The following is a 22769-nucleotide window of genomic DNA, read 5'->3' as shown; positions in this document are numbered from 1 at the left end:
TTTATGACTGTCTTTGATCCTATTCTTTTTTGTGTGTTTAAATGACACTGAAGATATCCTGCTTTTTGTCAGACAGTCACTCACCCAGCGTTCAGCTTTTTTGGATTGTTCATTGGGATAATATTTGGCCTTAACATCGCTCACTGTGTGTTCACACACCGAAGATATAATCACTTGGATTTGTATTTGGGACTTCGCTCTCAGTGTTTATTTGCACCGAAGATTTCTATCACGTGGATTTGTGTTTGGGACGTTACTCACCGTGTGTATATACACCGAAGATTCAGTCACTTGGATTACTCTGTTTTTTGGTACAAGTCACCTCCCCTGTCACCTGCTCTGTTCCCAACTGTACTCTGAGTTAACCCGCTCCCTCTCTCCCTCTCGGTCCCGTTACCACCTCGGAGATCTGCCGAGAGAAGTCTGCAGAGCGGCTCTGACGTCATCGTCTGCTTCCCCAGTCTAACCATCCCGGGTGAAGCTGCAGAGCAGCAACATTCATCTATGCTTGTATCCCAGTCTTTGTCTGTTCTCTACCAAGTCTATGCTGTTTATTTAGTGTAAATAAACAAGCCCTTGTTTTTGGCAACTCTGAATCTACTCTCTTGTGTCGTTGCGTTTGGGGTCGGTGTCAAACCATAACAATTATTATGTGCGCGAGGGAACATATGCGCATGCGCGCGGGGCCGCGCGTCCGTGCGCGCGGCGTCATTATCCTGCGTGCCGGCTCAGTCCATATTAACAACGCACCACTGCAAGGGAGGCAAGACGCGCAGAAAGTCCAGGAAGGAGAGTTATGCCATCTACATTTACAAAGTCCTGAAGCAGGTTCATCCCGACACCGGCGTTTCCTCCAAGGCCATGGGGATCATGAACTCCTTCGTTAACGACATCTTCGAGCGCATCGCTGGAGAAGCCTCGCGCCTGGCTCTCTACAACAAGCGTCGCACCATCACCTCCAGGGAGATCCAGACCGCTGTGCGTCTGCTGCTGCCCGGTGAGCTGGCGAAGCACGCTGTGTCTGAGGGAACCAAGGCTGTAACTGTGGCCATTATATGGTTTCATCATTTATATGATATTTCAGTTTGTAAGTGTACTATTTGAGAATGTATTTATGTTTCATTTCTTATTTTCTTTATTATTTAATTTGCTACAATTTATAATATATTCATTTTGACGTCTGGTCATATATGGTGTCCCGTTAGGCTGCTGTTGTGTTTTTATATTTGGGTCTGATTAAAGACACCTGCGAGCAAGCGGCAGGGATGGTCTGAGACTGGGTCTGATTAAGACACCTGCGAGCAAGCAGCAGGAGGACAGAGACGAGTTGTACAGGCTCTCTAGATTCGAAGAGTGTACGACTATGTGTAGTGTACCACTAAGACTGTTACCAAGAACAGAAGAACAAGACCCCTTTTTTATGTAGCATGCAGCCAACGAGGTAATTAATGTTTGTTTGTATTTTGCTTTTCTGATGTATTGTTTTCATATCGTGTATTTAAGCATTACATCACGCGCAGGAGTGGTTTGTGACCAATAAACCATGCCTAGGGGTGGTCGTTAGACCCCCCTAGGCATGGTTTATTGGTCACAAATCACGACTACAAGTGGTGTAAAGCTTTTATACAACTGCCAGATTCATCCAACCTTATTTCTATACAATAAACACACATTAATCGAAGATTTATTGAAAAAACCATCCGCCAGAAAAAGTAGTTCCCACAACTACAAAAAAGACAAGTTGTCTCCATGTGGAAGCAGCTTGAAGTGCATCCAACCAAACTAACACATCCAACTGTGTATTATTGGAATGATTGAGAGAAGTTGCCTCATGTGGAAGCAGCTTGAAGTGCATCCAACCAACTAACACATCCAACTGTGTATTATTGGAATGATTGATTGAAAATTGTATTACCAGATGCAGAATGGGTACAATACAGTACGGCTCAATACACACAATTGTTAAGGGAATGCAGACCTACTTTCCATAGAACTTCATTCTTAGATGCTTCTATATAAAGTAGGTAAAACAAATTAAAACGTTTTCTTTGCCCTATAGGAAAAAAACGTTTTCTTCGCCCTATTTTTTTATTTATTTCTTTTAGCCTAAACTTAACCAGTTGGAAACCAGGGGTACAGTAATAAAATTAGCAATCAACCAATCAATCAATTCAATAGACCATGCTCACTTAAAACAGCGCTGCTTCTCTCTCAGTCTGACTCCCCCGCTGTTGCAGACAGGAGTGTGTGTGTGTGTGTGTGTGTGTGTGCGTGTGTGTGTGTGTGTGTGTGTCACAGTGTGTGTGTGTGTGTGCGTGCGTGTGTGTGTGTATGTGTGTATGTGTGTGTGTGTGTGTGTGTGTGTGTGTGTGTGTGTATGTGTGTGTGTGTGTTTGTGGGTACGCCAGCGTCGGACAGTGTGAGAGAGAACGCTGCAGTCAGTAGAAAGTAGGAAGGAAGAAATTTAAATCAATCAATTAATCAATCAATCAATCCGCGATTTTTCTTTTGTTCTAGATTGACTCAAGACCCATCAATTACATCATCCAACATTGTTTAAAGGACTAACACATTCCCCTTGACAGAATCGCTTCATATTTAGTCGTTATGGTGCTTTCAACATAACCATTTGTTGTCCGTGATCTTGTTTTCTCCCGGAGTGAGCCGGGGAGTGATATGTGATTCGGTTGTGGGCGGGTCCTGAGCCCAGGACCGTGGATTGTTGCCAATAAAGACGTGTAAATGGCCAATCAGAATCGAGAAATTTGCATGCCGTTGTATAAATTATTGTTTGTGTTGACCTGACGCAACGTATATGTTTCTGTTTAAGTTTTCACGGTGGATTGGAGGACCAAGCCTTTAATAAACCCGTCGAAAGGAAACCACTTGTGTCTGCAGTGCTTGAAGGAGTTATAAAGGCTGTGACCAAGTACACTAGCTCCAAGTAAACTACGCTGTTCACTGACTATTAACCCAAAGGCTCTTTTAAGAGCCACCCACTCTGTCCTGAGAGAGTTATTCCTATTATTATAATGATCGCGCTATTCATCAAAGTGGTTGAGTGCCCCGTATTGCCTTTAGTTTGAACAGTTATTATCATGGTAGGGGGTTCTGTCGGGAGATGAAGTTGTATGTTACTAATTGATTAATAAATTATAACTAACTACTAAATAACTAATCATAGTTTGGATGGCTATTAAGTTGCAAATTATATTTACTAGTCAAAATCCTGTGATTTTAGGTTGTTGACAAGTAGCTAGATTGGATAGACTAGCTTAGTACATCACATTTATACAGTCAATTAATATATCATCACCTGCCGTATTAGAACCCTGATCAATAATACATTATTGGACTTTATAATACACATCGATAATGTTGATTTTATCATTTTCAAAGTGGAAATGCTATTCCAAAAATAATACATTCCAGGCTCATTTAATTATAATGAAAAATATGAACTACCCCATAGCCAAACACAGGTCTTATGATTTCCAATAGTCAAGTGCAAATAGTATTCATTATTTGATCATATGAGCTCTATTTCTGTACAATTTACAACCTTGCGTTGTATGTTAAATGCATTATTACAACAACAATAACCTTTTATAACGTTATTGTTGACATCAAACTCCAGCAATCAGAGTCTAAAATCTGACTTCATAAGTAACCCTCAGCAATACTGATCATCTCCGGTCCCCTCTCCCTCCATGTTTAGCAGGATACACAGCCTCCACATCTGGCTGAAAGGTTACTCTGCTCATCAGGCACCCCCTGTGGTTTGGACTTCAACAAATTCACTGATAAACCACACCATGCTCTCTCCACTCATAATGGTAATGCTTCAAATCTAGTCACAATTTCTCTAGATGTGTTTCTGTCATACAACATAAAATCACAGATTAGGGCCTAACTTTTCTGAACAGTATTTACTAATAAGGACACTTTTGATCAAACTGATCAGCAGCTCAATAGTTGCTTTTATGTTTCACAAGGTGCTCTGAATATGCCCTTACAAAAAAAATATTTTCTGTTTTACCATGGTACCAGTCATATAAATTATTTACCATGGTACAGCCATATAGTAAATGTAATGGAACCATTAATAACATGGTTATAACATGGTATAGTCCATTTTAAACCATGATATCAATGGTACATGGCATCATTTGTTATCATAGAAATGCCAGGATACATTTTTGTAAGAGATGTTTCAAAATGGAAATGGGGGACCTTGATGTAAACAAGACAAACGTCTTTCTCTGGTCTGCATCCCCTTAACAATTGTGTGTATTGAGCCGTACTGTATTGTACCCATTCTGCAATCTGTTAAACAGATTGCAGAATGGGTACAATACAGTACGGCTCAATACACACAATTGTTAAGGGGATGCAGACCAGAGAAAGACTTTCGTCTTGTTTACATCAGGGTCCCCCATTTTCAATTCATCATAACATATATGACACACATGACATACAGATAGACAATACTGCTACATCTATACATTATGACATACCAGATTTACAAATACAATATTGTTTGTGATACAAAAATAGAGAGTATATACATTTGACAAATAAACTGTACATTGGAGGAGTTTGGGTAGGAGGGGGTGGGGGGAACTGTACATTGAAGGTGGTTGGGTGGGATGGGGGGGGGGTAACCGTACATTGGATTATCGACGAAACCTTACTTGGTCCCAAGAAGAGGGTCTTGTGTATTAAATAAAGTTTTCATTCATTAATTCACTCTGGATCTGGTAAATCCAGTAGCAATGCACACAATTGTTAAGGGGATGCAGACCAGAGAAAGACGTTTGTCTTGTTTACATCAGGGTCCCCCATTTTCAATTTATAGTGACATTTATGACATAAACAACATACATGGCATCATGACATTTATGACATAGGGACATACATGACATACAGATACAGGTATATAGTACTGTTACATTTGTCACATATACGATATGCAAATATACAGTACTGTTACCCAGAGATCCTAACAGTAAATATATACATATGACGAGGAGGAGACTGTACATTAGGAGGGGTGGGTGGGTGGTAAAAAATAGTTCATGGTTCAAAGTAATGGGAAAAGGGTGCTAGCTCGCCATCAATCAGAAGCTAGCCACAAGACTTGCATTCACGCTCTTCAGCACACAGCCTCCCTGCCTGGCACAACAACCACAACAGTAGGGTCTATAGTCACAGTCAGGACGCATCTATGCCTTCTACACCGCTGTTCGGTTTCCGGGTTCCTCTGATTGGCCGCTGACCTAGGCTAGCACGCCCCACTTTACACTCTCGCGCTGTGAAGCGCCAGCGGGGCGATGCAGTGGTTTCTCCCCGGCCTCCGTGCGCCGCCGCCGGCTTGACTCGGTCCAGCTCCAGCAGTAGCGGCCGTCTTCCGCCGCCTGCGGTATCCTCCCTCCGAGGCGGCTTGTTCTTATTATTATCCCCCATTGTTCAGGTCAACATGGTCGCACAAACACCCGTTGGAGGAGTAGTGGGGGAGAAGAAGAGGAATATTTTTAAATAGCAAGAATTATCGACTGGCTACACAAAAACATGTATAGATTATGGCTAGTTTGAATATAATGATATGGAACACTGGTGGGATAAATAAACAACACAAACGCAAAAGCGTGCTCACACTGATGAAAAAAGAACATGAGGACGTGGCTCTACTAAGCGAAACGCACATTTTAGAGGAAGACATAGATACGTTAGCGGATAACACATATCATAATATTAGTCACTCTTCTTTTGGTACGAGAACTCGAGGTGTAGCCATAGTCGTTAGACATAAGTTAAATATTGAATTAAAGGGAGTATGGTCGGATGCAGATGGGCGTATAACTATAGCTAGGATTGTACACAATAACAGGAAAATAGCGTTGGCAGCGGTATATGCCCCAAATTTGTACGAAGAGGGTTTCTTCACCACACTAACCAATGCAATGTTAAACCTTCCCGATTACTCATTTATAATAGGTGCAGATTTTAATGCCATTTGGAATCCAAGGATGGACAAATCTTACCTCGCCTTTTCCAGCGAACAAAAGAATTCATCTAAAGCATTAAAGGATTGGTCGAAGATTACAGGTGTAAATGATTTATGGCGTTCACTTAATCCCACGACCCGAAAGTACTCTTGTCGATCGGCCAGACATAACACATTATCCAGAATAGATTATGTCTTTGCATCCCCGAGACTATTTGATAAATATGAAGTGGAAATGATACCCAATGCAGATCACTGTTATTTACTCCTAAAAGGAACATTTGGTATACTATCTTCCCGAGCCCCAAGATGGCGTTTTAATTCGATGCTGCTTAATAACAAGGAATTCATCACACAACTCAAAGAAGCTCTTATAGTATTCCTACGGGAGAATGCAAACTCGGTGCAAGACCCCAGAATAATATGGATGTCGGTAAAGGGAATGATCAAGGATTTCACTGATAGCTTTTCCTCCAAAATGCGCAAGAATCAATGCACAAAACTGTCTGAACTGGAAACGCTTTACTCAACGTTATTTAATTCTTTAAAATACAACAACTCAACTAGACTAGAAAATCAAGTTAACGTACTAAAAATAGAGATCAATGCCATATACAGACAACAATCGGAAATACAAATACGCAGCACAAGACAACAGCAGTACTCCCAAGGTTCTAAACCTAGTCACCTATTAGCCATGCGATTAAGAATTAATGCAAAATTTGCAGATATAACTACCATTAGAGCACAACAAGTACTTGAAACAGATCCCAAAATAATAAACGATACATTCAAAGAATTCTACTCCGACTTATATAAATCAGAAACGACCTTCGATCAAAACAAAATGGACACATATCTTAATCAAATTATTCTCCCTAAACTTTCAGAGGATGACGCTAAACAGTTAGAAACACCGATCACACTAGAGGAACTCAAGAAGGCCATATCCGAAATGCAAAGTGGTAAGGCTCCTGGAAGAGACGGTATCCCATCAGAAATGTACCTTTCTTGTTGGGACATAATTGGACCCTTATTACTAAATATGATCTTATACTCAGTCAAGGAGGGGAACTTCCATAAAAACGACAATATTGCACTCATATCAGTCCTTCTCAAAAAAGACAAAGACCCCACCGAGTGCGGTAGTTACAGACCCTTAAGCCTCCTCGGAACCGATGTCAAACTGTACTCTAAGGTATTAGCCATCAGATTACAAAAGCATATGACGTCTTTAGTTCATCCGGACCAAACTGGCTTCATAAGAGGTCGCCTGATCGCTGATAACATAAGACGAATACTGCACGTACTAGATGCAGACAAGGACGACACCAAACCTAAGGCGATGCTGTCCCTGGATGCTATGAAAGCCTTTGACAGGCTGGAATGGTCGTATCTATGGGCAGTATTAGAAAGGATGGGGTTAGGAAAAGGATTCATTGATATGATTAAAGTATTATACAAAGACCCATCGGCCATGATTACAACAGGTACATTCATCTCCAAAATCTTTCCGGTATCACGCTCAGCCAGACAGGGTTGCCCTCTTAGTCCCGGACTATTCGATCTATCATTAGAGCCTTTAGCACAATATATAAGACAATCCCAATCCATAGAACCAATCGTAATCAAGGGCACACAACATAAAATTAGTTTATATGCGGACGACGTAATATTGTTCATGCAAAGCCCCAACACCACATTGCCTCATCTACTCAAGTTGATTGAGAACTTTGGTGATTTATCGGGATTTAAAATAAATTGGCCGAAGTCGGCTTTCCTTCCACTTAACACCCCTGCAAAAAAAGATATAACCCTCCCAGGTGAGATACCTATGGTAAATCATTTTAGATGCTTGGGAGTGGAAATATTCCCCACCATAAGACAAATGGTGAAGCACAATTACACAAAAATACAAAACAAAATCAAAGACGACCTTGACAGATGGGCAAAACTTAAAAACTCAGTACAGGCAAGGGTATCAATAGTTAAGATGGATGTACTACCTAGAATCAACTTCTTCAGTTCAATGCTACCGTTACCCCCTCCAGAGAGTTACTGGAAAAGATTACACTCCTCCACATACAAATTTATTTGGAATAACAAACCACCACGTATAAAAAGATCCACCGCACAGAGAAATAAAGCAGACGGTGGCATGGCATTTCCAGATTTTTTCCAATATTTTAAGGCATACACATTAAGACCATTGACAACATGGTTTGATCCCCAAGTAGAGTAGAGGTACAGTAGAGTAGAGTAGAGTACAGGTTTGATTGACAAGCTAAAAGCAATTGGTTTTGATAGTCTATCAGTGAGCTGGATGCAATCCTACCTTGAGGGGAGGGAACAGATGGTGGAGGTAAACGGTACCCTATCCCCCCCCCTCACAGTGAGCTGTGGTGTTCCACAAGGAAGCATACTAGGACCGCTACTGTTCCTAATTTATGCAAATGACATGTCGTCAGCTTGTGACTGCAACTTGTTCCTGTTTGCGGACGACTCAGCCCTGCTGGTCTCTGACAAGAACAAGTTACAGGTTGAAAAAACCCTCAGCTCGGAACTAGGCAGAATCTGCATATGGCTCGCTGATAACAAACTATCATTACACATGGGCAAAACAGAGTCCATTCTCTTCGGTTCAAATAACAAACTCAGCAAGACCGACGGCTTCTCAGTTACAGTGGGTGACAATATTGTCACAAGGAAAGATGAAATTACCTACCTGGGGTCCATCCTAGAGGCTAATCTCTCCTGTGACAAAATGGCATCCAATGTAATAAAAAAAGTCAACCAACGAACTCGATTCTTGTACCGGATCTCCTCTCTGGTAAACAAGAACACCCTGAAGACTCTGGCAGGAGCACTCATTCAGGGGTACTACGACTATGCTTGCACCTCATGGTACCAAAGCACCTCAAAGGCGCTAAAAACAAAATTACAAACATCTCAAAACAAACTGGTCAGACTACTGCTTGACCTTACTCCTAGAACCCACCTCACCCCTGCCCACTTCGACAACCTAGGATGGCTTAGAGTAGACGACAGAGTACAACAACTTGCAATGGGCCTGGTCTACAAGATACACTACACGACCAAGGTACCCATGTACATGTCAAAATACTTCCCAAAGGTCAGTGAATACCACGATCACAACACCAGAGGGAGCTCCACAAATCATGTCAAACCCAGATTCGGCTCAAATAAGGGACTAAACACGTTTCGCAATTATGCCACATCAATGTGGAACGCCCTACCCAAAGCTGTAAAGGAATGTGGATCACTACCCACTTTCAAAACCTCTCTCAAGGGACACCTACGGGAGACTGCAATTCAACACTGGCCCCTGTAAATATCCTAACCCAATCATTCCAACCCCCTCCAATGTACAGTCATTTACCTAGTATGGTTTTGTCAATAGTTCAATGTACAATTGTGTTTGTTTGGACAGTGTCTCCTCCCCCCCCCCCCTCAATGTACAGTGTTACTTGTTTATACAGTATGCCCCCCGCCCCCCCCCCCCCCCAACCACCTCCAATGTAAATTACCCAGTATGGTTGTCAATATCCCAATGTACCCAACCCCCCCCACCCAACCTCCAATGTACAGTTTCTACGTCAAATGTATATACTCCCTTTTCTTGACTCCTTCTGTATCACAAACAGTACTGTATTTGCAAATCTGGTATGTCATAAATGTATAGATGTAGCAGTACTGACTATCTGTATGTCATGTATGTCATATATGTCTATATGAATTGAAAATGGGGGACCCTGATGGAAACAAGACAAACGTCTTTCTCAGGTCTGCATCCCCTTAACAATTGTATGTATTGAGCCGTACTGTATTGTACCCATTCTGCAATCTGTTAAATAAAGTTTTCATTCATTCATTCATTCATTCATTCATTCATTCAAGCATTAGTATCCTGGAGAAAATTGGAAGAAAACATAGTAGCCCCACATAGACTGAAGGACATAGCATACACTAAACTACCAATCAAGCACTGTGAGCGGAAATTTGGCCCCATAATTACCCATGCGATCCGGATATGGCGTGAAACACAAAAAAAATATCCTAACCCACAAAAATGGCACAATCACACTCCCTTATTCAATAAGGCATTCTGGAAAGATGTGACCCAACAATTATCAAAACTCGTATCTTGGAATATACCTGTACACCCCTCTGTATTACTATTGAATGATGTTTTTGAGTTTGCAGTAAATCCACAGCTAAAGAGATTGGTTTTATCAGGTATCACAGTAGCTAAAAAGCCCCAAGAAGGTGGCAGCCAAGAGCCCCAAGGAGGTGGCAGCCAAGAGCCCCAAGAAGGTGGCAGCTAAGAGCCCCAAGAAGGTGGCAGCCAAGAGCCCCAAGAAGGCTGTGAAGAAGCCCGCAGCCAAGAAAGCCCCCGCAAAGAAGGCTGCCAAGCCCAAAGCAGCGAAGCCCACAAGGACAGCAGCCAAGAGGAAGTGAAGGTCTTAAGCTTTACTGTCTAAAACACACAAACAGCTCTTTTTAGAGCCAACCACTACTATCCCTGAAATGGCACATTCCCTCGTATAAATGCATTGTTTAATAGTGGATAGAAGCAAATCTAAGTCACATGTTTGTGTCCTGGATACATTGCAGCAGCACCCGTTAAGTAGAGCTGTTCAGTTACTGCAGTGTTTCTCAAAGTGGGGGGCGCGCCCCCTAGGGGGGGCGCAGAGGCATGACAGGGGGGGCCTTGAGATTTTTTTTTTACAGAAAATTATCACTAAAGTGCTATCTGTTGCAGCTGCACTGTTCTCCATGAAAATACCATATTTGGATAAGTTTGACCATTTCTCAAAATCTGAAAATCATTATTTAATAAAACACAGAAAAGGATCACCAAGTTACTCTCGATAAAGAAAAACTTTACAGACAACATTGAGACAGTGCATTTCCTACTTCCGGTTGCTACTGAACGGACATGTTTGTGCGGACCTGTTCTCCCAAACTGGTCAGCAAATGACTGTTTTCATTTTTACGTTATTATTATTATTATTTTTTAAACATTGATCTTAACTGATCACTGTGACTTTATTGCTTTTATCGTTATATATGCCTATGTTTGTGTACAGCACTTTGAGCTACATGACATGTATGAAAGGTGCTTTATAAATACTTACTTACTTACTTACTTACTTACTTACAAAGCTTCCTGACACATCTCCATCCAAACTCTTGGAAGAACTCATTGAAATCTCATCTGATACCACCTGGAGAGCTAATTTCAGAGTGTGGTGCTGAGTACCAAGTATCTCATGATGCAGCAGTTAAGGTGTTGATACCATTCAGCACCACATATCTGTGTGAAGCTGGCTTTTCATCCATGACAGCTCTGAAAACAAAATATAGGGCCAATTTGAGCATTGAGGATGACATGCGTGTTGCCTTGTCAAAGACTGACAGCAATAAAGACTGTTTGCTTATTTCCTATGTTCGCTTTGTAAATTCCCAGTCACTGAGTGAAGATCTGCTGTTTTACAAATATGTCAAAAACAGAGCGACAGCTGATGAGCTCTTCAAAATTATTGACAGTTACCTGACAGAACATGGACTTAAATGGGAGAACTGTGTGGGCTTTTGCTCTGACGGTGTGCAGGCCATGGCAGGGAAAAGGAGGGGGCTACAGGCGCTCATCAAGGGGGTCTCGCCAAACGTGCAATGGACGCACTGTAAATTCACAGAGAGGCGCTAGCGTCAAGACAGCTTAGCCCTGAGCTGAATGAGGTTTTGACAGAAGTTATAAACGTGGTAAATTTCATCAAAACCCGACCCCTGAAAGCACGCCTGTTCTCTGCGCTGTGTGAGGAGATGGGAGCTGACCATTCTGCAGTGCTGTTTCACAGCGAGGCAAGGTGGCTCTCGTGAGGGAAGGTGTTGTCAATTTGAAAGGTCACGATATTGGTGTTATTTCAATAAATTTAAACATGGCCCATTTCATGACTATTTTGTTCGGGCGAGGGGGCCCAAAATATTTTGGTCCACCAAAGGGGGGCCTGACAGAAAAAGTTTGAGAAGCACTGCCCTAAAAGGCTCCTTTAAGAGCCACCTAAATAATCATGAATGAGCCCAGTTTCCTCATTTTAACTATGTTCTGATTCCACGTGGATGAAGTTGGTGATGTGTAAAGTCATACATTCTGTTGACAGAGTCAGCTATGGGGTGACAATATAATGTTCATGAGGCATGGTTTCTATCTTTAGCCATTAAACGGCGTGGTTTATTTCACATTGGTACAGAGCGGTACATGAGAGTCCTTCTCCTATGAGAGCGAAGGTGGAAGATACCTCTATACCTGGCGGCAGCATTAGCAGCTCCGCCTATAGTGCCCTCTTGTGGAACCAGTTATACAGTTACTCAGTTACTTGCAATCATACATAACATCTAACTTTAACACATTCATATTCAGTTAACCTTTTCTCAGATCCATCAATACACTGCTGACTATAGTAATACATATGACATGGTTAAAAATAAATACAATCCAGATTATCATTGTTTGCTCCAGAGCCTTGTCTGGAGTTCATTTTGGTTGAGCCTGCATGCTTTGCCCATTTCCAAAATAGCTTTGTCAGTGTGGACCGGTACTGTCCATGGTGCTGAAATAGCGACATTTAGATTGCCAGTGCCTACAAGTAGCGAATCCACACTTCAAAACAAATTTGTATTTTTTTTCTTTAGGGATTTGTTTTTTTCCATTATTCTTTTTAATGTTATTCTGTAAAATGCCTTCCATTGTCCAGTACACTCAAACTATGGGCTAGTATCACATAGCCAAACCACTACAGTACACATAAACCGTTATGGAATTCTCTATTTTTATGTTATGAAATAGGGGTGAGGGTGACTCAGATATATTTGATCAGATGAAGGTCCACAGTCTAATGTGAATCAACTTTAGGTCATTGACATGACAAAGGTTGAGACCCAAAGCCAGGAACTGAAGTCTTTCCAAAATGAAATATTCATGTGAAAGCAATTTGCCTCTGACTGTTTAAATTCTACAAGTTTTGCCCATGAATTTCTTTCCTCGAAATTTCAAAACACAGATCTCATTTAATTATGCAAAACTATAGGGGGCAAATTAGGGGGGGTATAGGCTTATTTAATTGTATGTTCTGGTTCCACATGAGGTGGTGTAGTTGTTCTATTTCATTATGGTTTCCGCTCAGCATCATTCTGCACGCACTTCACTTCGTGCACGAGCACTGAATAAAAAATTCCACAATGTACCTTTACATCCCAACATTTGTCTGGCCACACCCCTATCCGCTTACCTTCATAAGCAGGTGTGTGGTCACCTACTCGCCTCCTTCTTCACTTTCACCACAAGGAAGTGCCTTCGGTAGATCCCACACTTGACAAGGTTGTTAGCTGAAGAAAGTTGAGACGTGTTTAGATTTTTTCTTGCTTTTTTTCTTCTCTCATATATTTCGGAAGAAAAAAGCTAAGTCATAATGTCTACTTCGGAGAGTCGCGCTCGCAACGCCACTCTTCACCAGCGGTTCTCCATCTCCGCCTCTGTCGTACGTCTTGGAGCGGGGCTGAGGCCTCTCTCGTGGTCGGCAGCCACGCCCGGTAGGCGTCCGATGGGTAGTTTGCCTCTCCAAGGAGCTGGTGCACCGGTGCCATCGCCTGTGCGATGGCCTGGTTCCGGCTCTGGTACCTCTGCTTCCGGGGAGTCGTCCGCTGTTGGGCGGCTGGCTCCTTTGGTTGCGGAGGATTTGAAACGCAAACTTTTTGCGTCAGCTCGCTCCCGTCGCAAGATGGTGGCTTGCAGACGCGAACGGCCCGGTTTTGGTGAGTTGCTGGAGCCGGATGAGGATGCGTCGGTCTCTACATGCCCGATGGAGACAGAGGACTACATGATATAGGCAGACGGGTTCTTGTTCGAAGGCCCGGTAGAGACATGTCCCCTGCCTGTCCAGGTAACACTGGAGGGGGGAGATGTCTCCTTGGGGTTCCTCGTCCGCAGATGTTGGGTTAGAACCTCCGACTCGGCGGCGGGATGCCCTGCTATCAGCCACATCAGAATGTGGCTCCTTGACCAGTAGTCTGCTGTATGTGAGGGACGCGGGCTCGGAGGAGAAAAGTATGCAGGGGGAACTGCGTGCTTTGTTCCCAGAGCTCATGGCGGCGGCGGCAGTCGCAAACGGCGTGCCGCTGCCGCAGCCACTGCCTGTTCCTGTCCCTGATGATTGCATAGGTCATCTATGGCAGCATCGCCCGGTGAGAGGGGTGGACGTTGTCTACCCATTTTTACCCTCAATGGCGGCCTATGTCCGTCAGGGCCAGGTGGTCTCCCACATCATGGGCCTTACCCCCGCCTACGTGCAAGTCACGCGGGTGGCGGGTTTGGTAGACGGCATGAAGGAGGGCGTGCCACGGCTTGATAGGCCGATGGCGGCGCTCCTTTGTCCTGAGGTGGTGTGGGAGCCGTTACGGAAGCCGGTTCCCCAAGGGAAATCGGCGAGGCGGTTGGCGTTTTGGAGTGACCAGTTATTTATCACCGGAACACAATCTATGGCTGCCACCTCTAACATCGCGCAGCTGGCGAGATTCATGTCCGGGATATTAACGGGCGGCACGGAGCTGACTGATTTACAGCATGATCAGCTCGCCCAGTCGGCAGGAGCCATCCTGCATCTGATTCAGCCGCAGGCTATAGCCGCTGGGAAAGTGCGCGCCCTGGCTACTCTGACCCAGCGCCACCTTTGGCTGGAGCAGGCGCGTGTGCCGGAGAAGAAGAGGACTCCCCTTCTGACGGCACCCCTCTCCGAAGCTGGATTATTCGGGTCGGCACTGCAGCTGATGACCTCAACCTGCAGGGAGATGCAGGAGGAGCGCTCCGTGCTCCAACCTCATTTCCCCCCACCCGATGTCGCCGGTGGAGTCAGACGGCCGCCACGTCGTCGAGGATCCTCCGCCGTGGCCGCCGCTGCCACCACCGCCACTGCTGGACCTTCAGCGAAGAAGGCCAGGAGGAGAGAGGGCGCTTCTGCCACTACATCCGGCCCATCTACGCCCGGAGGTGACGGTAGGGATCGTCGAGACCAGCCGCCGATCGTTTACCGTCCCTCCGGGGCTCCACGGGGTGGAAAGCTCAGAGCGGCTCGTGGCAGGCGTCGCTAGAGACTGCAGTGACTTTTTCCCTCTGTGGTCCCCTCCCCATGTTCCCTTCCCGGCCCCTCTATGATTTTGTTCAGAAATAAAAAGTCCCCTCTAAAGGGGGACTGTATTTTTTGTTAACAAACTGTGTGTTTATTCACCAAACATATGATGGGGTTGCAACGTGTGAATCTTTCGCTAGTATGGGTTGATAGGAGGGCTAGGTGTTCTTCATGTTAGAGCTTAAGCAAGGCCTGCAGCCTACACTCGGTTGAAAAAGGGTTTTCTGCCTCGACCTGAATCTCCCCATAAAGGTAGAGGTTAGTTGTGTGCTCTGTTGCTTAAACAGTGATATTGAGCTGCAACACTATTGTGTTGGTTTGCAGTAATGCTTGTATGAAAACTTACCGCGGCTCAGCCGCTCTCTCTCTCTATCAATTTTTTCTGTGTTACAACATGGATGCGGGTGTCGGGTTCACACACACACACAACTTGGTCTTGCTATAAACCCTGTTCACAGATGTATCTGTGGTTAGCGTGCAGTGAATTAGCTTACGCTATTCGTTAGCATTGCTACTAAAGGTATCATATGGCTATTGTTGTTGTCGTATGCAAGGACTGGGCTTGTGAGGGGGTGCCGGATAAACCCCTCCTTCCCTCTTCTGATTGGTCAGGGGGTTTATAGGACTTTCTTCGTTCAGTCAGGGCCAAGCTGTTAGGCGGCTTGGCAAGGAGGGGGGGGGGGAAGGGTTTCCCAGACTCTGCACCTATCACAGGCGTTTGAGTCTTGGGTTTCCCCCCGTCATACCACGTCACTAGGCACGTTGCTATTGGACGATGACTTCCGTGAGTTTAGACCCGTATGTAGGGTCTGTTATTGTCGAGTTGTCGGGGCAGAGCGTAGGAACTTCCTGTTCTACTACGCTCGATATACGCGTAACTTGAGTCGGTTGGTCACATGACTCAATGTTACCGTGACTTTTAAATCTGTGGCTCACGTGGGAAGTCTCTCTGAGGAGTTCCGTCTCTCCTCTGTGGTGAGGTTGACGGAATGTAAAAATGTTAAAAATGTTTACCCTCGGCTGCGTCACGTGGGATTCATGTCAGTCGGGGTTTCTTTCTTTTTTAATAAAAAATTGTGGAGAATATGAAGCACGACAACCTTCTTGTCGTTCTCCCAGGCGCCTTGAAGGATCAATGTGGGGTCTGGTTAGACTGACCATTGATATGTTTTGGGTCCCGACGCATTCATAGTACTGGCTCGGGGTGTTTTCTGTTAAGAATCATGCGGGTGGCTAGTACGCCTTCGTTGCTTGTTATTAAAACAGAGTTTTTATAAAGCAACCGGGATGGGGGATTCTTTCCTCTTCCGAGAACCTGATACTGGGTCTCAACGAATTCTTGTTCATATCTGGGGGATGTTAACGGAATAGATCAGAACATAGGTAGAGGGGTCTCATGCCCTTTGGGTGGGCCACTGAGCGCGGTATAAACAGGACCGTCTGGGTGGCGCCCTCTTTTCATGTTTTAGATCAACACGCATATCTGCCCCTTCCCTTGGAGTAGGCATGTCGGCGTGGTTAGGGCACGGGACTGGTTCTGGTCACGCTGGTCCAAGTCAGTTAACCCGTTGTCCGCCGGGGATGCAGATCTGCTGTTCTGGTACCCTGAGGGACTTGTGCTTTTTTCAGGGGGAAAAATGCCGGGTCGGCCCGGGTGTCACAGGGTTGGGCGTTATGGAGACCCTTGTTGGGTACAGTTTGTACCTGGCACTATTATAAGGGGCTGGTTCTCCTTTCTTCGCTCCTCTCTCACGCATGGCGAAGAGGGGGCTGTTGGGGTGGTCTTCTGGACCTCCTCTGGTAACCCTGTGTGCTTCCCGAGCCGCCGGGCCCGGTCCGAAGTAATGTTTCGTTGACACCGTAGGCCTGGGATAACCCTTTTTTGGAAACTGAAACACTTGTACTGCGGTATAGCTGGAGTGTTTTGTGTTTTGGAGTTTTTTCTTGAGGGGTTATAGGAACGACCACCGTCTGTGTACCAAGAGGGTGGTTGATTCCCTGGTGTGTTGGAGCAGAGTCAACTCCCGGGTTACCCGGTTGAGTGTGCCCCTGCACGTTCATGACAGGCCAATCGTGTCAGCCTTTTCTGCCTCGACCCCTCTGGGTGGGTTTTTTTTTATGGAGGCTTTGTCATGGTGCTCAACAACGCCAGCATACGCCCCTTCCGCCGGGGGGGCTGTTTTCAGTTGACCCCTTTGGCGTCTGTCTCGTCCACAGTGCTCCAGGCTCAGGTCTACAGCCTGCTGCCTGGTTTCCCCGGTGCGCTGCCTGCTTCCGTTGGTTAACCTTTTTTGAGTGCTTTACGGCCATACTGACTGCCTGTTTTGCAGGGTCAGTGTGCCAGGCGGTGTACTATTGGGGGGTAAGGGCCCGCTCTTGGAGGGGCTCTAGCCGAATACGCTGGCGATGTGGGGGGCGATGTCACTAAGTGACCGCCTGGTGGGGTCTTGATGCCTGGCGTCATTTGACCTCTCCGGGCCCCCTTTTTCCAGGGGATCCAGTCCCTTCAGTGGGTCTGGGTCTTCCTTCGCGCTCCGCTGCTACGGCCTTGCCACAGGGTTGAGTTTGCTCTTGTTTGTTTGTTTATTTACACATATAAAAACAATTACATATATAATACAATATAATCCACAAGGGATGTGTAGGAGAATTGCCTAAAAACCCTCAAGGGGCTTGCATGTGGCATTCACCAGAAAGCAAAATTACATTATATCAAGATAAAATATAACCCCCCCCCCCCCAACAAACAAACACACACAAGCAGGCCTACATAGACACCGAAGCAAGCACCCATGCCATACGATTTCTGGTATAGAGAAAACAATTAATGACAGGAAGAATATATAATAAAACGAAAATACAATAACAAAATACAACAAGCCATCAGACCACAGTTTGTAAAGGAAGTCCATATGGGAAATATTGGTGATCTAGGAGATGAGATTTCAGTGCTCTTTTGAATTTCAGAATAGAAAATTCCAAAATATGTGGAGGCAAAGAGTTCCACAACATTGACCCTTGGTAGAGCAAACAAAACTGAGATTGGGAAGTGTGGGAAAAGGGTGGTCTAAGCAAACAGGAACTACGTGTGGGGTAATTATGAATTTGGTGATTGTGGGCAAACATGTCATGAAAAAAGGGGGAAGGGCTCTGTTTAAAGAACTATGCACAAATAAACCAGTCTGAAGATGATTCACTTGATAAACACTGAGTATACCTAACTTATGGAATAGAGGCTGAGAAGAATGACTTCGTTGAACACAGCTGATTATTTTTAGAGCTCTTTTCTGCAGACGGTATATGGGCTCAAGTTTGGTCTGATGAGTACTACCCCAAACTAAATGACAGTAATTGATATATGGGTAAACCATAGAGTAATATAACATTGTGGCAACCTCGGTGCTCAGCAAGTGACGTGTTTTTCCAAGAATACCAATACTCTTGGCCATTTTTGTAGTTATGGCTGTGATATGAGGTTTCCATGATAGGGATTCATCAAGCAGAACACCAAGGAATCGTGTAAAACACACCCTAGCTATGGGGATGTCATTGATCACTACTTTAGATGAGGAGTTAAAAATCACAGATTTGAGACCCAAAAAAATGAAATTCGTTTTTTTAATGTTTAGTGATAATTTGTTGCATTTAAACCAAATTGATAGTTCGTTAAGTTCTTCATTTATAACCCTAATGATGGTATCAGGATCTTTATGTGAATAGAATACACACGTGTCATCTGCAAATACAATTTTCGACAGCCTGTCTGAGACGTTAGGGAGGTCATTGATATATAACAAAAATAACAAAGGCCCAATAATTGAACCTTGGGGCAAACCGCAAAGTAAAGGAAGAAAAGGAGAATTTATCCCATTATAGGATACAGACTGATGTCTATCTTTAAGGTAACTGGTGAACCATAGCAGTGCATTGTTTTTTTATTCCAAGATGTGAGAGCTTCTGCAGGAGGATATTGTGATTGACTGTATCAAATGCCTTTGATAAGTCTAAGAAAATACCTATAGTGTTTTCCTTTCTGTCTTTAGCTTTGTATATTTCATTAATTAGATGTGTTATTGCCATATATGTTGCATGTTTCTTTCTGAACCCGTACTGGTGAGTGTAAATAATATTGTGCTTATTAAGATGTTCAATTAATCTTTTATAGACAAGCTTTTCAAGTATTTTTGACAAGGTAGGAAGGATGGATATAGGTCTGTAATGGTTGAAGACGGCTGGGTCATCATCTTTATAAATAGGGATGATCTTAGCTATTTTAAGTTCCAGTGGGACGATTCCCTTCTCCAGTGATGTATTAAAAATATGACATAATGGCTTCACAATGGATTCTTGAATGGATATCAGTAATCTGCCTCCAATACCATCATAACCCGGAGAAGAGTCCCCCAGGTTGATCAAGATCTCCCGAACCTCATCCTCTGTAACCGCAAGAAATTAAAACTGTCATTGATTGGAGGATTCATAAACTGAAGGGGACTATGGTAACTAAATGGAATCTTTGCAGCCAGTGTTGGACCAACTTCTGAGAAAAAGTTATTAAAGTTATTGGCAATTAATTGCGGGTCAGTGATAATATCCCCATCAACCTTAAATTCATTAGGCAACTGATTACGTTTATTTTTTTTGTTGAGGATAGAGTTAATTGTTCTCCATAAGAGAGTCATGTTATTTTTGTTTTTAGATAATTCCATATTGTAGTAATGCTTTTTAGCTCCTCTGATAATGTGGTTTAATTTATTTCTATAGTTCCTAAATTGAGCAAGATAAAATGGAGTGGGATTGAGAAGACATTTTTTATACAATCTACGTTTAGTATTTAGGGATTTGACAATAGCTGGGGTTATCCATGGTTTGATCAGTTTATGATGAGGCTTGGGAGATGCCTGTACAAGGGGAAAACATAGGTCATAGGCCTGGGAGATACGTTCAGAAAACAAAGTAAAAGACTTTTGTGCATCAACAGAGTGGAGGATATCTGTCCATGGATACTCGCCGACCACTAGTCCAAACCTGGTCAAACTAGCTTCATTAAAGCTTCTCTTATATTTAGGATATAGCATAGATGGAGACTTATCATGTTCCCTATATAATATGAGAAAGATTGGACAATGATCAGCAATATCCATGCACAGAACTCCTGATTTCATGCTCTTATCCAACACATTAGTAAAGATATTGTCAATCAGAGTGGCAGATGTCTCCGTCACTCTGGTTGGTACTGCAATCATAGGATGAAAGTAGTGGGAATACATTGTGTCAATAAACTCCTTAGTTGAGTTATCATTCTTATGGTTTATAAAATTGATATTTAGGTCACCCATTAAATAGCATTTTTTCCCTTCTTTGGAAATGACATCCAGAACATTTGTTAGATCAGCATTGAATGCAGACAAGCTAAAGCTGGGAGGTCTATAAATACATGCAATAATGGCCTGGTGGGTTTCAACAAACACTAAACACAGCCTCAGCAGAAAGGGTTAAATACTTTTCGATGTCATGCCTTTCTTTATACACCATGTTCGGTTTGAGATATAGAGAAACACCCCCACCCTTTTGGCCTTCTCTGCATCTATGAATATGCTTATAGTTATTGAATTCATACAAATCAGCATTGTCTTTAGACAGCCATGTTTCAGTAAGCCCTATTACACTAAAAGAGAAGTCAAGGTTAGTCAAACAAAGGCATAAAGTATCATAGTTTTTTGGCAGGCTGCGGACATTGATATGAATGAGGGAAAAGTCACTCCTAGTATGTTGAGGGTCAACAGTGGAATTGAATTCGTTCACACTGAAGTAATCAGATATTCCAGAGACTTGTTTCATTTGAGCAAAACAATGTGTGTCAGGGTCATTATTGAATAAAAGGTTTGATGTTGATGAGTCCAGAGATTCACTTTCTGACTGAAGCAACGTAGTGGGCGGGTCCTTCAAAAGTTAATTTACTTGATCATATGGGTTGGAGTTGGAGTTTACATGTAATGAACCAGAGACAGATGTAGGGAAGGTTTGGAGATGAGCGCCAAGTTGGTTGTGTGAGGAAGATGACATGATAGATAGGTGGAGAAAAGATAATTAAAAGGGGTCATCATAGCATAGTAGGTTCCCACTGACTTTCACTCGTGTTGTGTGGTTGGAATCACCCCCTGAGGCTTTCATGGTTTGATCACCAGTCTGTCATAGTTAATGACGGCATACTTTCCTTCATCCCTTGCCTGTTTCATTGCTGGAATGAGGTCAGCTCTCTTCTTCCTTAACAAGTCAGAGAAGTCCTCATTTACATAAATGAAGGTGTTCTTGAGGTGAGCTCTCGCCTTGGCAAGTATGAGGTCTTTATCCTTGAACCTCAGGAGTTTCACAACAATTGGTCTTGCTTTATCAGTGTTCTGTTTCACACTCCCAGTGCGGTGGGCTCTTTCGATTTCGATGGACTTTGGATACATTTTCAGTTTGTTTTTTAGGAATTCTCTGACCATCTGCTCAGTATCTGACCAGGACTCATACCAGTGGAGGTTTCTCTATGACAACACATGAAACACAAATTCACTCATAATTCATAATTATTATTAATTTACATATACCTATATATATATAAAAAAAAAACAAAAAAAAAAAACTATATATATATATTTTTTTTTTAAATTATTATTATTATTTTTTTTTATTATAAATGTTTTCCTCTGTAAAAAAATTTGCCAGTGAATTTTTTTTTTTCAAAAATGGCCAAAATTGACAGCTCTGAGCAGGCCTGCACTGCAGTATTGCCTGCAGTAATTATTCGTGAAGAAAACTTCACAGGTGTGACCCATTGTTAAATAAATAATAAATAACAGCGAATCAAAATAGGCTATTAACTTCATCTAAGAACGGTCTGTGCAGTTAAACTCTTGCCATTGAATGGAGGATTGATTGATTGACAGCCCTTGACATCCAATACACAGAGGTTGAATATGATTGGCAGCCTTGCAAATCCAATCAGAGATTTCTGCATTGCAAAGTCAAAATGGGTCCAGCTGCATGTGAGGAGGATAGGTTTAGCTCGGGCCAATCTCAACTTTCTCAAGTTTCTTTATTAGTTGTCATACAGAAGTACAGAATACTTTTATACAAAATGTAACATAAAGAAGCATTTTGTATAAAAGTATTCTGTACTTCTGTATGACAACTAATAAAGAAATTTGAGAAACTTGAGATTGGCCCGAGCTAAACCTATCCTCCTCACATGCAGCTGGACCCATTTTGACTATGTGAAAGTTGAGACTATGAGAAAGTTGTTGTTTAGTAGTTAGTAAGCTGTACAGCTATAACAAGTCAGGCTAAATTAAACTTTGCGGCAACATTAGGACCGAAGTATAAACCAGCAACTGAGCAACATGAAGAAGTGGATTTATGCATCTGGATCAGAAAAAACGTTGTGGATGAAAAAGTAAGTATAGGCTACAGTGCTTGTATGCTAACAGTAGCTAGGCAGCTTAGCCTACATCACAATGATAATCACCAAGCTAACTTACTGTACACACTGTAGGGCTGGGCAATTAATT

At 43.2% G+C, this 22769-nt stretch overlaps 1 protein-coding gene across 1 annotated transcript in view; it reads left to right on the top strand.

The window, feature by feature from the left end:
* The window catches only part of LOC311230844 (uncharacterized protein), a gene marked incomplete at both ends in the record, with an annotated part of 512928 nt that extends 502442 nt beyond the window's left edge, over nucleotides 1-10486 (top strand). Inside the window, one exon of the mRNA XM_084317233.1 lies at nucleotides 10343-10486. Coding sequence (XP_084173359.1) covers nucleotides 10343-10486 — 144 coding nt within the window. The remainder of the gene's footprint in view (nucleotides 1-10342) is intronic.
* Between the last annotated feature and the right edge of the window lie 12283 nt (nucleotides 10487-22769).

This window comes from Notolepis coatsorum (assembly GCF_963971535.1).
Source record: "Notolepis coatsorum genome assembly, chromosome: 6".
NCBI classification, from domain to species: Eukaryota; Metazoa; Chordata; class Actinopteri; order Aulopiformes; family Paralepididae; genus Notolepis; species Notolepis coatsorum.
This window is presented reverse-complemented; position numbering and strand designations above follow the sequence as displayed.